The 13,008-nt window shown below is 40.6% G+C and overlaps 4 protein-coding genes across 4 annotated transcripts in view; 3 read left to right on the forward strand and 1 right to left on the reverse strand.

Moving 5' to 3' along the window:
• The window catches only part of LOC108603001 (chromatin-remodeling ATPase INO80), a 33,128-nt gene extending 20,928 nt beyond the window's left edge, over window positions 1-12,200 (forward strand). The window contains exons 12-14 of the mRNA XM_017991396.1: window positions 221-518; window positions 10,357-10,647; window positions 11,828-12,200. Coding sequence (XP_017846885.1) covers window positions 221-518; window positions 10,357-10,647; window positions 11,828-12,057 — 819 coding nt within the window. The 3' untranslated portion in view covers window positions 12,058-12,200. The remainder of the gene's footprint in view (window positions 1-220; window positions 519-10,356; window positions 10,648-11,827) is intronic.
• LOC108603006 (putative serine protease K12H4.7) lies at window positions 2,928-4,627 on the reverse strand. The gene is made up of 7 exons (XM_017991400.1): window positions 4,474-4,627; window positions 4,239-4,420; window positions 3,950-4,185; window positions 3,700-3,898; window positions 3,488-3,639; window positions 3,145-3,432; window positions 2,928-3,092 (listed from the first exon to the last, which is right to left on the reverse strand). The coding sequence occupies exons 1-7, from the start codon at window positions 4,621-4,623 to the stop codon at window positions 2,950-2,952; spliced, it is 1,350 nt and encodes a 449-aa protein (XP_017846889.1). The 5' UTR covers window positions 4,624-4,627; the 3' UTR covers window positions 2,928-2,949.
• LOC108603007 lies at window positions 6,301-7,289 on the forward strand. The gene has a single exon (XM_017991401.2). The coding sequence runs from the start codon at window positions 6,422-6,424 to the stop codon at window positions 7,190-7,192; it is 771 nt and encodes a 256-aa protein (XP_017846890.1). The 5' UTR covers window positions 6,301-6,421; the 3' UTR covers window positions 7,193-7,289.
• LOC108603008 lies at window positions 8,049-8,961 on the forward strand. Its single transcript, XM_017991403.2, has one exon. The coding sequence runs from the start codon at window positions 8,122-8,124 to the stop codon at window positions 8,887-8,889; it is 768 nt and encodes a 255-aa protein (XP_017846892.1). The 5' UTR covers window positions 8,049-8,121; the 3' UTR covers window positions 8,890-8,961.
• Window positions 12,201-13,008: the final 808 nt, after the last annotated feature.

The raw sequence follows: 13,008 nt of genomic DNA on the forward strand, positions 1-13,008 counted from the left end.
GCTGATGCATGCAACAAACTAAAAACGGCACATTGCAACCCTCTTGACCATTACGTCTGCAGTAGCCCTGCAATAACTCAAGTCGCTTGCCCAGACAACAAGCAAACATTTAATGCAGCATATTGCATAAATTAAAAGTAAAACATTTATTTTTTTTTTCTGGGCTCACTTAACTTCCGTTGCTCATAAAAAATGCTAATTGATTTTATTGTCTCTTTAGGAGTCCAATATGGGAGGCGTTACTATACCAGCGAATGAAGACGATGTGCCCAGTTGCAGCTCAGCTGCCAAACGCATTAAGCAGGAGCTGGACGAGGACTCAATTGATGTGGGCATTGCCTCGTCCACATCCAGTGCGGGCACCGACAGCAACAACCAAATACTCAGCCAAGAGACGTATGTGCCAGGTGCAACCAGCGTGCCGCCCCAGCAGTTGCAACTTGACAACGATTCCGATAACGAGGCTTTAATTGTGGATGGCGATAGTCCAACGCTAATGTCGCAGTCAGATTCAATGAGTGAGTGCAGCGCAGCAGCTTTATATATATATATATATATATATTTATATTATAGACATTCTTAGCACCAATCACTTTGTGTAATTAATAATTCAAATTATTTGGCCAGCAAATGCCGCGCCGCATTTGCTTAGCCAACAGCTGCAGCTGCTGTTTGGCCTGTTTTTGTTATGATTGCATGTGGGATGTGCAACAAGCAAGTTGCAACTTCAGTTGTTGGCCCGCACCAAAACGAGCAACTGATTTGCATTTCAAGCAGCAGCAACAGACTATTGAAATTTGTTTAACAATTAACCAATCGAAAGTTGTGGAGACGTTGAAAAGTAGGCAACACGCAAAAAATAAACAAACAATTGTTGGTTAGATCACAAACAAACAACGCAACTGTAACTTGTCAACTAGCCTAGTTAGTTGTCTTAGCTTTGGCTTTGGCTGTGGCTTTTGCTATGCGTTGACTGTTTTCCTGGTTAGCAAGCTAATTTTTGCTACAGCTGTCGTTGATAACATTTTCATTTACCATTCGCATATGTTGGCCAACGATTTTTTTTGCGCTAAGCCACGTACGCAACCCAATTTACTATCTCGCTTTGCCCGTTGGCAGTTGATTATGTTACCCAAAGCGCTGCACTTGTCAGTTTGGCTTTAAGTTGTTTGTATTTTGGTCTATTGATTTGGCTTAGTTTTTGCCACAAGCTCATGAATAACTTTGTATGCCCATTTCTTTGCTTGTAACTTGTGCACAGGGCTTGGCAAATGAAAACATCTAATTTAATCAATGGCTTCACGTGCTGTGGCTACATAAATTTTTATGCGCTTACTCTTTCGTTTTTTTGTTTTGTAGTTTCGAGTTTTTCTTGATTTTGTTTCGTAATTTTTGCTTGACATTTATGGCTGTCGAAAATGAGAAATTGTCATGAGATTTTCACGATTATATTGATTGAGCTAAAGTGCATGATAAAACAAAATTTATTAAAATATATTGAACAAGTTGTAAACAAGTTGTATTAACTATATTAATCAACTGCTAATGGAATACAGCCAAAGCCAAGTGCTGCATAAAATAAAACACTTGATTACAATTTTAATTTCCCATGTACATTTCATTTTATGCAGCAATTTTCTTACATTTTTCGCATTTTCGCTGGCAACGACTCAATAAATGTGGCTTCATTTAAAAAAAGTTACCAACACTAGTTAGTTAGTTAGTTAGTTGCAGCTTTTGCCAGCGTGCAAGGCATTCAAATTAACTCGACGTGTTTTCGTTGTGTAACAAACAATTTTTTAATTGATTTCACTTAACTAAATGGACACGTGCCAACTTGATTTCATTTTATTATGAAAGATACTTTCACCAATGAAACCAAACGTCTTAATTATTCAGTCAGTTGCATACTTCATCATGTATCCTTGTCTGCACTTTGTCAATGCAACAGTTGTAAACAAGGTGCAAAACTCCCAAAGAACATGACAACATTAACAATAACAACGGATAAAAAAGTATCTCATAGAATACACGTTAGCCATGAGTTACAATTACTGCTGGAAAACTTGGCAGCAAATCAAAACTGCGAACAAAAACGTTGATTGGCCACAAAAATTCACACAGCTTACAAATAATTACAAAATACGCTCAAATAATTCCAAATAAAAAAAAAAGCAAATGAAGTTAAATGCCAATCAAATAGGCGCATATGAAAAATGCGCGTTTGACTGAGCTTTTGCTATAAAAATTAGCAATAAATTGCATAGGCTGGGCCTACTGCTCATTGTTGCTGCTGCTGTTCGTCGCATAAATTTACACCTTATTGGCCCCCATAGCGCCCAGAGCCGAGTACGTGCCCGCAACGGCATCGATACCCACATACTTCACACAAATCTTGTTTATCTATGAGATACAAACACATAGCTGTGTTCAGATGCCTCGCGAATCAGTTTGACAGTCGCTTGTCCGTTTGATTTGAAACTTTATAATTAAAGTGGTTTTGACTTAAATTGGTTAATCATATTTAGATACAATTATATGTGAAGTATTTGCAACAAAATGAGCAGCAGAATGTAATTAATGTGTTTAACTGTTAGTTAGCGTATCCATGTCTAGTTTTAATTAGACTACAGCAATTTATTTATAGCATTGCTTAACTTTAGCTGAACAACTTAATTCACACTTGACACTTGACTTTCGCTTTCGTTTCATTTTGCATTAAGTAATAATTAATATTTTGCAGTTACAGTTGCAAGCACTGCAAATTCATTTGCTATGCAGTCAAAGCTTTAAATAGAGTTTTAAAAATATTGAAAATTAAACAGGAAGTTAAGCATATGACATTGAACTTTAATGTCTGTATGCCTTTAATATTTAAATTATTGCTAGTCTATAAATTGAATCACACAGTTTTATTTTCAGTTTGAAACAATTTATTTTATTTATAGTTTAACATTTCATTTGCGTTTCTCTTGTTGATCCTTCACCGCCGTTCCAAATACGAAAAGCCTCGACTATCTTTTCTCTAGTTGCTATAAGCCCTGGGAAATCATTTTCCTTGCGAGTTCGCATTTCATGACAGTGTCCCACATCTGCAGCATCAATTTAATAAGCATAATATTTAAATAAATAAATATTTGTTACCTGGCATAATGACAGCGCACTCATCGGGTATGCCAGCAAATCGCCAAGGATCATATTGACTTTTGGTATAAATAACGTGCTCAACATTTGGCTCTAAGCCACCAAAATATTTCGTAGCTTGCTCAATTTGAGCTTGAACATAGTCTATGGTGTATGTGGCGCCAAATTCCTTTTTGCAGTCCTTAATCGAATGTGCCCAAGGCTCTAAATTGGCAAATGGCTGCATCATCGAACTTGTGCTTAGAAAATTGCCAATGCCATTGCAGCAAAGCCAAAGCCATTGACGATCTACAAAGCACATCAAAATATAAAGTTCAAAAACTTACGAGTGTTTAAAACTTACAAGAGCTATGCAGCGTGGCTTTAATATCTGTTTTTTTACCAGCGTCAGGTATTTGGCTTTGCAACTTGGCCAACAACTGGCCATAGCCAAACAGATCAGCGCTTTGATGCAGCGCTGTAATATTCTGACAAAGTTTGGCTATAGTAGTTGTGCTATTCCAAATTGAATTAATTAATATATAGCATAAAATGAAGTTTAATTTGCCAACTTACTTGCGATGCTGCACATTAACCATTATAATGCTGGGTGTATTATTAAAATGCACTGTCAAGTTCTTGGCTTCAAGCTGCTTATAAACTGCATCATTAAATTGCTTGTGTTTTTCATAAGCATGACTAAAGTTAGACACGCCTTCGTAGCAAATATCGCCGCCAATTTTGCGCAGTGCATTGCCCACACTTATAAAATTATCTGCAAGCCAAGTATTAATTTAAAGTAACTACAATTAAGTTGCGCGCTTACCCGAATTGTCCAGTCTAAAGTTAAAACCACCGCAAGAGCTCCAAGCACCATCCACCAAATCGGGATAAAATTTACGCATATGAACCACAAGTCCCGCTGCATAAGAGCAGCCAATAAGAAAAACTTTGGATTTAGCCAAAGCTGGCACATGCGACTTTTTATATTTTATAAAATGCGCCAAATCAGCCAGCGCCTGTTGCATGCTCAAGTACTGCAGCGTTTCAGCTGTATAAATGCTACAAGACAATTGCTTTTATTATAGTTTTGTTATATTTGTTTATAAACATACCTGAAAGGCTGCGTTTTGCCAAAATAACGATGTTCAGTCTCTATTAAGTAACCATTAAATCCTTTTATCATTTCATATACATAACCATTTAGTTTAGTTTTATTTTCCATTGCCCATTCGCCATTGACAATAATAAAAATTGGCTGACCAAGCTTGTAGTAACTATCACTTACTAAATAGCGCTAAATTTTAAGTTTATTATTAATAAATGTTTTGGCTTTGCTTAATTACTTGCCATTTGAAAAGTGCGTGCATCGCTGTCATTGAAGTGATCCAACTTTTGTTCAAGCCACAGTTCCGTTTCCTCAAAATCAAAATTGTAGGCTGTATAAGCGTTGACTATATATAAATTAAATGCTATGCATATTAGCCAAATGAACTGCATTTTAGCTTAGACTGCACTTGACTAAATGGCTAGAGTCAGTTGGGCTGGCTTCATATAGTCGATACTGGAAAATCAGATTATTAACAGCTATAATTGATTTGTAACCCTTAAATGCCATAAACTGCTGCACTATGGTAATATAGTTTAACTTATTTGACATAAAGTTAAGTTCAAAAGTAAGCAAAATTATATGGAAATATATATTAATTGTTAATTCAGTTATTATATATTTCTTTAGCAAACAATTATAAAAAATAAATAATAAAAAAAATGTAAATTATTCCCTTGACACATTTGCCAATTATAAATATACTAGTTTTTAATTTAATTGCTGAAGAATGTTTGTAACTTTATTATAGCATTTCGTTGCTTATGCTTTGATATAAAATTTATGTGCATAAAATAGTCTTTTGTTACCACAGTGCAGTCGCGAGCAGTTTTAAATTTCTGCTGGCAAAATAATTTTGTTACACAAAGCAAAAAAAATATTTCAACTTGCAGCCCAACTGAGCTGTAAGCCAAACAATGTAAACGGCTTAATCTTGGGCTTATTGAAGAGCTTCGCATGGCTGTGTCTGGCGACACGCATTCGAGGTCATAACCCAATTCCTTTCGTACATACAACTGAATGCCTGCCAAGCTATACAACTGCTAGAGATGCTTACGCTGGCTTTGTCATCAATAGCAGCAGCAGCTGTAATGCCTCGAATGCCTTTGGTTGCGACTTGGTCATTGGTCTCTCTCTGGTCGATGCGCCTGCGCCCAATTGAAATTCGGTGCGCATTGCAATCGATCGCACTTTTTGCCTCGTGATTGTGCGAGTACCTTTCTAACATTGTTGGCTGTCGATCGGTCGTTCATTCGTTCGTTCGATGTTGTTGCTGTCCTCGTAGCATTGTCGCCCATCTTCATTATCATCGAAGCTGCCGCGTGTTGCATTTGATGATGTGCGCGGCCGTTGCCGCCACCGCTAAGACTTGCTTGTTGCATTGCCTGCATGTCGCCGTCGCCGTCGACGTCGTCGGCAGTTTGTTGGTTACCGTTGTCATGATTTGTTGTCGCCAGTTTCTAAGCTGGTCTGGGCCATACCACGATTTCTATCGTTCCCCTTTGTTGTTAGCTGGTTTGGTTTTGCTTTCGTGGCAAGCAGCCAGCCTATAATGCCTTTGGAATTTTAAATCAATGCCCAAGCGTTGCTGCTCACATTTTTTGCTGCTGCTGCTGCTGCTTTAGTTGCATTTCCTGCTGACCAGAGTACCGGAACTGTTAAGGACATAGCGTACGCACTCGCCTCGCCAAGTTCAGAGTCATCAATCTGGGACTCATATTCAAACCGCAGAGTGCTCATAACATGTGTGAAATTGACACCGCATATGCCTCAGTCTCTCTGACTTACTGACGGCGGCGGAAACAAAAGCAATTTTACGCTACATTTGCTTAATGATGCAACCCTCAACGCTACAAACCCCGCCAGACCGGCAGCTGTTCGCTTGGAGCTGCTCATGGCATAAATAAAAAAGTACTTGAGCAACACCCCAGCCAAACTAAAAAAATATAAAAATGATCGCCAAGCAACTGGCCGGCAACACTTTAGGATGCAATTACAAAGGATATGCCACTTACTTGAACATTGACTTTACACTCAGAGCTACATTTATGACTTGAAGCATGTTGAACAAAATTTAAAAAGTAAAACAGCAAAAAGCATCAAAATTTTAGTAGCCAAATAAATGCATGAAAAAAATATTTTCAAAATTATATTTTTGGCATTAAATTAAAATTCGGCCAACTGTGATTGATGAACTCAATGCGCAGCAGCGTGCCGCGTTGGCTGGATTGGGTGGTGCGCAATTCTAAGCCCAAGCCGGACTATAGTGCACCACCCAAACCAGAGCCAACGCGCTGGCAGCAGCCCGGACCCAAAAGCCGCGAGCAGTGGATCAATTTCTACAAATGGATAGCGAATAGTGCAGCGCCCAAAAGAACTGCAACTAGAACTGAAGCGCCTGCTATTTTTATAGCCGTTGCTGCTGCCCCCAAACTGGCGGACATGCAACTGCCCAGTGCAGCTGAAAGATTAAGTCAACCGCGCATGCCACGCGGCAAATACATTGCGCCAGTCAAGCCGCCGCATCCGTTTAGACCGCAGATCAATCGCCACATTATACCGCGTCCAGAACGCAGCCGTCCAGCTAAGCAGCCAGTGGTGCCCTGTTGCTTTCAACACGTGGACATTGAAGCGGAATTTTGGAAAACCATCCGCTTCCCGGTCTCCAAGGCTGCCAGAAGCTACAAGCCCACTGCAAAGTTAATTGAACTTGCCCAGCCGCGCAGCTATCCACCCAAGCCACATTGCCCACTGCCGCCAGCTGCGGATCTGTCGCCACCCAAACGCAGCAAAATGACGCGCGAGCAGTGGCGCAATCATCTCTGTCGGCTGCACTATCTGGCGCTGCCCAGTCAACGTGTCCTGGCCGAGCTGCCAAGGCAGCCAATGTTCATGGACTGCATGTGCTCCAAATGCTTTCGACCCTGTCCAAATTGCTGCGCGTCACATCGCAAGCATTGACACAATTATGAGCTGAAGTCGCGTAGATTTCAGCTAATAGTTGTGGCAATGCTAATCTAATTATAAACGGAAATTGATTTATTGAAATACACACAAGCGAAATTGAATTAAATTGTATTTTCTTAATTGAGGCAGCTACTTTAGCTTAGAACTTGAGTTAACTTTAGGCGAAATAAATATTCAAATAAATATTTAAAGCTCGAGTGGATATATTACTTTTCATATTACTTTACTCAGTGTACTTCAGTAAAGTACACTGGTCGGCATATATACTTTGTCATATTTTAATTTTAATAGTAACTGCAAAAAAAAAGTTTAAAAATATTTTTGCTTATATTTTTTATGATATTTTTGTATGAGAAGAAGGAAAAATTAGTCACTTCTCATACAAAATTATACTTTCTCAAAAATATTTAAAATATAAGCACATGAGATTTTTGAAAAACTCTTTTTGTAGTCACTATTAATATAGATAGGGGCAACTTTTTGCATCCCAAGTATTTTTGTTATTTAAATCTAAGAAAAAAGTTTTAAAAAACCTATATTTTACAAAGCTCAATTTTTGATTGGGTTACTTATGGGTAAGACAAATTTATGTATCATTAAAAAGGGATTTTGAAGACCTTTCCATTGATACCAATATGTCCATTAAGTTAGCTCAAATAATGATTAGATTTAATTTTAAAGTATGACAAAATATATATGCCGACCAGTGTATATCTAAAATCTTTACTCTTCAATTCCGTTTATTTTCATTTAAATTCAAAGCTAAGCAGGCCTGGAATTTTGTAGGTAAAGCTTTGCATGTCAGATTTGTGTTCATTACACAACTTAAATCCACTAAAAACCAAACTAACAAAATATTTTTTTAAGCAAACGCATTCATTAGGTAAAAGTATAAATTTGTATAGTGAAACAAAAAAAAAAAAATGAGTGTCGATGAAGATAATCTAGATATCGCTGATCTCGATGGAGCCGAGGAGGAGAAGTATGTGCCCTCCTGGGTGGAGTGGTGCGAGCGCAATGCAAAGCCCAAGAAGCGTGTCAATCCCAAGGTGCAGCGCGAGCTGACGCCCTGGCAGAAACCAGGGCCGATGAAGAAAAAGGACTGGAAGCAGTTCTTCGAGTGGGCCATGGTGAATGCCAAGCCCAAGGAGCCCAAGGAGATGGAGATAACCATACCCTGCGAGGCGGATTACTTGCCCTGCGGACGTCCGCCCATGGAAATAGATTCTGTTGAGCTGGCGCAGAAAATCGAGGAACTAGCCAAGCCGTATCCACGCAAAGTGACGCCCAAGCATGAGTTCATCACGCCCTTCTATGCCTACTCGCCTGTCATTGTGTGGGGCAAGCCACCACGCTATGATGCAGGTCGTCCCTTCAAGCCGCCAGATATGCCTGGCTGCTTTCCCAACGAGGACATCGAAGGCGAGTACTGGGCCAAGCTGCGCTTTCCCATACGCCCAGCTGCACTCAGAGCGCGTCCAACGCCGCGCATACTTAATCTAGCGAAGCTGCACAAAATGCCACCAGGTCCGCCCCATTGCCCCATTCCAGCCAAGACCTTAGCGCCGCTGGAGGTGCCGCCACCGCCACGCAAGAAGTTTACGCCACGCGGCTGGAAGCTGCATCAAATACGTCTCATCTATCTATCGAAGCCGGTGTCTAGACCGGAGTTTGAGTACTTCTATATGTAAATGCCAATGCTCAATTCTTGGATCCTGATAAATTCTCTAGTACAACAAATGTCGAATAAAGGATATGCAAAATGCTTTTTAAATTTAATTAACAAGCCAATTAGAGGCTAAAGCTCTAGGCCATGCAATTTCACGCAATTGCAAATTGCAATTTGTACTCAGACAAAGACCAAGACCAAGACCAAGACCCAAGTAGCACTTAGTCATGGCTAGCGCATTAGAGTTTGTCTGGCAGCCATTGTGCCTCTCTCTCGCTGAGGCGTAGCAAACATGCGTCACATTGGCTTTAACTGCGCACTGCGCCTAGGATCAAGGTTCACAAATGATCATCAGTCAAATCAATTAGATAATTGAATGAATGATTTGTTAAATCCGCTTACAGCAGCGTCGAGCCCTGTGAAGAGAATTTCAAGCTGCAGCGTTGCTGTATCTTTTGTTGTTCAGTTACAATGGGCAAAGGCAGTTGCTGTCGCTAGTTAAGCTTGTAATACATAAATTTGCTTAAATCCCCTCGAATAAGTCAATAAACTGATAAACAACTTTGAGCTACTTGCGCGCGCTTTCATTTGTTTTGGGCTAAAAAGCGAAACTTTTAGGCTGCATTGCTGCGACTTTTGACCGAAATACAAAACATAACAACAACCTAGACAGGCATAACAAATTGCCCAAAAATAATAATAAAGGATTGCCTTGGATTGCAATATTATTGATAAAACTTGTGGCACGGGGCAGGCAATTCAATAATTTGGCACTCGTTCTCGATTCGCGCTGCTCAAGTGTAGCGCAAAGCGATAGCCTAGTGAAGCTCATTAAAAGTGATAGATATATAGAGAGGGGGGTAAGAGGGGCTACTAACATAATAATGATGCTCAGCTGGCTGGCAACGAGACGAATGTCGATCATGATCAACTGCAGCCTGAGACGAGACAATGCCAATGATTGGCTTTGGGATTGTCTGTTCGTTTGTCCGTGTGTGTGGCTGCTGTTGCACTTGTGTGTTGCATACAAAAATAGCTAGCGCCAGGCCATGTCGCCAATGTGGCAGACACAACAAGCAGCAACATTTTTGCTATGCGTTGTTGTTCGTTGTTTGGCGACAGTCTGTGCTATGTTCTGTAGCTTTGTTTTATTTATGCAGTTTACAGTTAGACACCGGCCGCTGTGTAAGGGAGCAACAGCCAATAGGACTAACGATGGCCCAGCGCCGAGCTGGGCAAAAGACTTGGCATAACAAAATGTAACACGTTCAAAGCAAATATGGTCATGACATAGATGACAGTGGGCCAAGTCGCCAGTTGCAGCTTAAACTTACCGCAAACTAATTGCTATAAACATAAAATTAGTTAAACCTAACATTAATTCGACAATAATTTTTATTTGTTCTTTATTTTTCGCTTGAGCTGTGCCAGCTGTTTGACTTGAACCCCAATTAATCAATATAAACCCATAATAATTCTTATTCTGCAGACTACCTAACTGACTTTGGCGGCATTTCGTCGGTGCGGCGACGTCACCACCCGCGTGGCACGAAGCGTGGTCGTCCCAGAGGCAGCACAAGGCGCGGCGGCGGCCATGGCTCATTGCAGCGCGTGTCAACGCCAACATCGCCAGCAACACCAGCAACAACAACAGCAGCAGCAACTGGAACTGGAACGACAACATCGCCGCTGCCACAACAGGAAGCAGCAGCAGCAGCAGCAGCAGCAGGCAATGCGGAGGCAGCAGCAAGTGGCGCAGCCGCAGCACTTCAGGATGAAGGTAAGTGCCATGCAGCAGCCGCTTAAGTGTCACTTGTCGCTAATCACTGTCATAATCACGTTTATCTCGCTGCCCTTTTCTTTATACTTTACATACTTATGGCATATCCGTTGCAGCATCGCCTCACAATTGGGCAACGCTCACTTGAGTGCCACTTTTTGGGCAGCAGCCCGCATTTCAAAATTATTTTGGGGTACGCAACTTGCTTTTAGTACGTGACAATTTTAGCACAAGCACAAGCCAAGCCAAGCCAATGGCTCCCCTATATATAAGATATTCAAAATATTTGCTTTAAGATTTGCATCTGTCTGGGGGAGGAACTCAACTCGACTTTTGTTATCAGCACAATTAGCGCATAAACACGTATCAAACAATTCGCTGTCATTCGTATCGATTTAAAGCCAAAAATTAAATGCGAAAATGTGAAATTTTTTGGGCATTTTCATTGCCAGTTTTCCAGTTACACATGTCACATTGAATACGATAAATGATAATTGCATAAATCGGCTTAAGCGCTCAGACGCAACAAACGCAACGCATAATGTTGCACACAAATTGCTGTCGTAATCACAAAAGCAAACACACGAGCTACAAAATATTTGCAAGCACGACTAGCAGCATACGCTGTAAAATAAATTAAAAAATGTATATTTATATTTTGCTTGAAAGTTTTAATTTCCATTCTAAAGTTTCCAAGTTAGTCGTAGAATTTACTATACAAATTACAACAGCAACTCAAGCAGAGAAATTTAGTTTGGAGCAAAGAAAAGAATTAAAAATCTCTTTTCTGTGGCTTAAACAATGCCATAAAGTTTCATAATTTTTGTTTAGAACAGTCGGTTTGGAAAATTCCTAAAACAAAATTAAATTTTTGAATCTTTTTAATGATTTTAAGTGCTCAGCATAAATTGCATTTGGCATATGCTATATACCCCATTAAATAAAATATTGAAGCGCCTGCGTTGCATAAATGCCACTTAGCTACAATGAAGTGAATTCTAGGCGGGGTTTGGGGGGGTACAAACCACAATTGCTGCGCTTAAATGTATGCAACATTGTATGTTGCGCAAGGATGTGAGTGCGCAAGGATGAAACGTGTCAGCAGCAGCAGCGCTCGACTTAGTTAACTCATTTGCATACATTAATGCTAATCCACACATTTTAATTGTTCAATTTGCAGACACACCTGCCACATTCGGCGGCATGGGCACACCGCCATCCTCGCTGGTCAAACGCGGACCGGGACGGCCACGCTCGAAGACCTCAACGCCTGTTAGTCGCGGCACGCGCGGCGCACCGCGTGCACGCCGACCCATGGGTCCGCTGCTGGTGCCCCTAGGCTGCACTCCCGATGACGCACCAGCCGCCAGCAGTCCAGCGACAAGTCGTGCTACTAGCCCATACGAGTAACTTGCATAATTCCATTGTTAAATAGCAAAGCTGCCAGAGCCTAATTGAATGTGATGTGAAGCAGACATTATAGTTAATATTTAAAGTTGTCAGTTTAAAGTGCATGGATCAATTGTAAGCAAATAAAAAACATTTATATTGAAAAATTGTATGTAATGTTAAAAATAAAAATAAAAAGTTTGATTAATTGAAAACGCAGCGTACGGATTTAGTTGTTAATGCAATGACAAAAGACGCTGAGGCGAGTAAAAAACAATTGCAGAGCAGCTGGCAAAAAAGTAGAATCCCCAAGATGCCAGCCAGCAGTATAATCTATTGTTTGGCCTGTGCTCGAATGCTGACTTTGTCTAAGATAAATTGAATTAGAGACGCCGAACGCGCACATTCATCATCTCAACTGCATACTATGATAGATAGTTGCAGTTGGAGTGGGGGGTTAAAAAATAAAAACGAGGGTTCGGGCACATAGTAGGAGTAGACATTTTAATTTCCGTATAAGTAGCTGCTACAAAAATAGACTATGGACCGCCAGATGAAACGCAGGCGGTTCCTTGAGGCTTAAGAGGGGTCGAGCTAAGAACTAGAGCACGCTGCGTTTTTTTAATGAAAGGGATGCACACCTTTGTCTTGTCTATTGTGGCCGCCATATGTGTAGGCAGCGGAAAGGATTTAATGCAGTGGCTGCTGCTGTAGAAAATTTAATCCTTTTGCTTATTTTCTCAAGGTGTGGCTACGCAATCTGCGCGCTCAAGGCGTAGCCGCTTGCATTGTTTTGCTGCTGAACAAAAAAAAAGGATTAGAAGTCAGCGTCTATTGCGGCTTATTAGCTGCGCTGGATTAAATCAGCAGAATAGCTACGGAAGCAGCTGCACTTTGGCTTAACTCTCTTTAGCAAGAAAGTTCTATCAAAATTAATGTTTAATGCTAAACGCTGCGTGCTTATGCCTTGAC

The sequence above is a fragment of the Drosophila busckii genome, chromosome 3R (genome assembly GCF_011750605.1).
Source record: "Drosophila busckii strain San Diego stock center, stock number 13000-0081.31 chromosome 3R, ASM1175060v1, whole genome shotgun sequence".
Classification (NCBI taxonomy): domain Eukaryota; kingdom Metazoa; phylum Arthropoda; class Insecta; order Diptera; family Drosophilidae; genus Drosophila; species Drosophila busckii.

Bases quoted from the DNA above. Each gene is read 5' to 3' on its own strand.
- LOC108603006 (XM_017991400.1), bottom strand. From the start codon at position 4,623: ATGCAGTTCATTTGGCTAATATGCATAGCATTTAATTTATATATAGTC. The intron at 4,186-4,238 runs GTATGTTTATAA...ATTGTCTTGTAG, and splicing joins GGCAAAACGCAGCCTTTCAG to CATTTATACAGCTGAAACGC. The intron at 3,899-3,949 runs GTAAGCGCGCAA...CTTGGCTTGCAG, and splicing joins CTTTAGACTGGACAATTCGG to ATAATTTTATAAGTGTGGGC.
- LOC108603007 (XM_017991401.2), top strand. From the start codon at position 6,422: ATGAACTCAATGCGCAGCAGCGTGCCGCGTTGGCTGGATTGGGTGGTG.
- LOC108603008 (XM_017991403.2), top strand. From the start codon at position 8,122: ATGAGTGTCGATGAAGATAATCTAGATATCGCTGATCTCGATGGAGCC.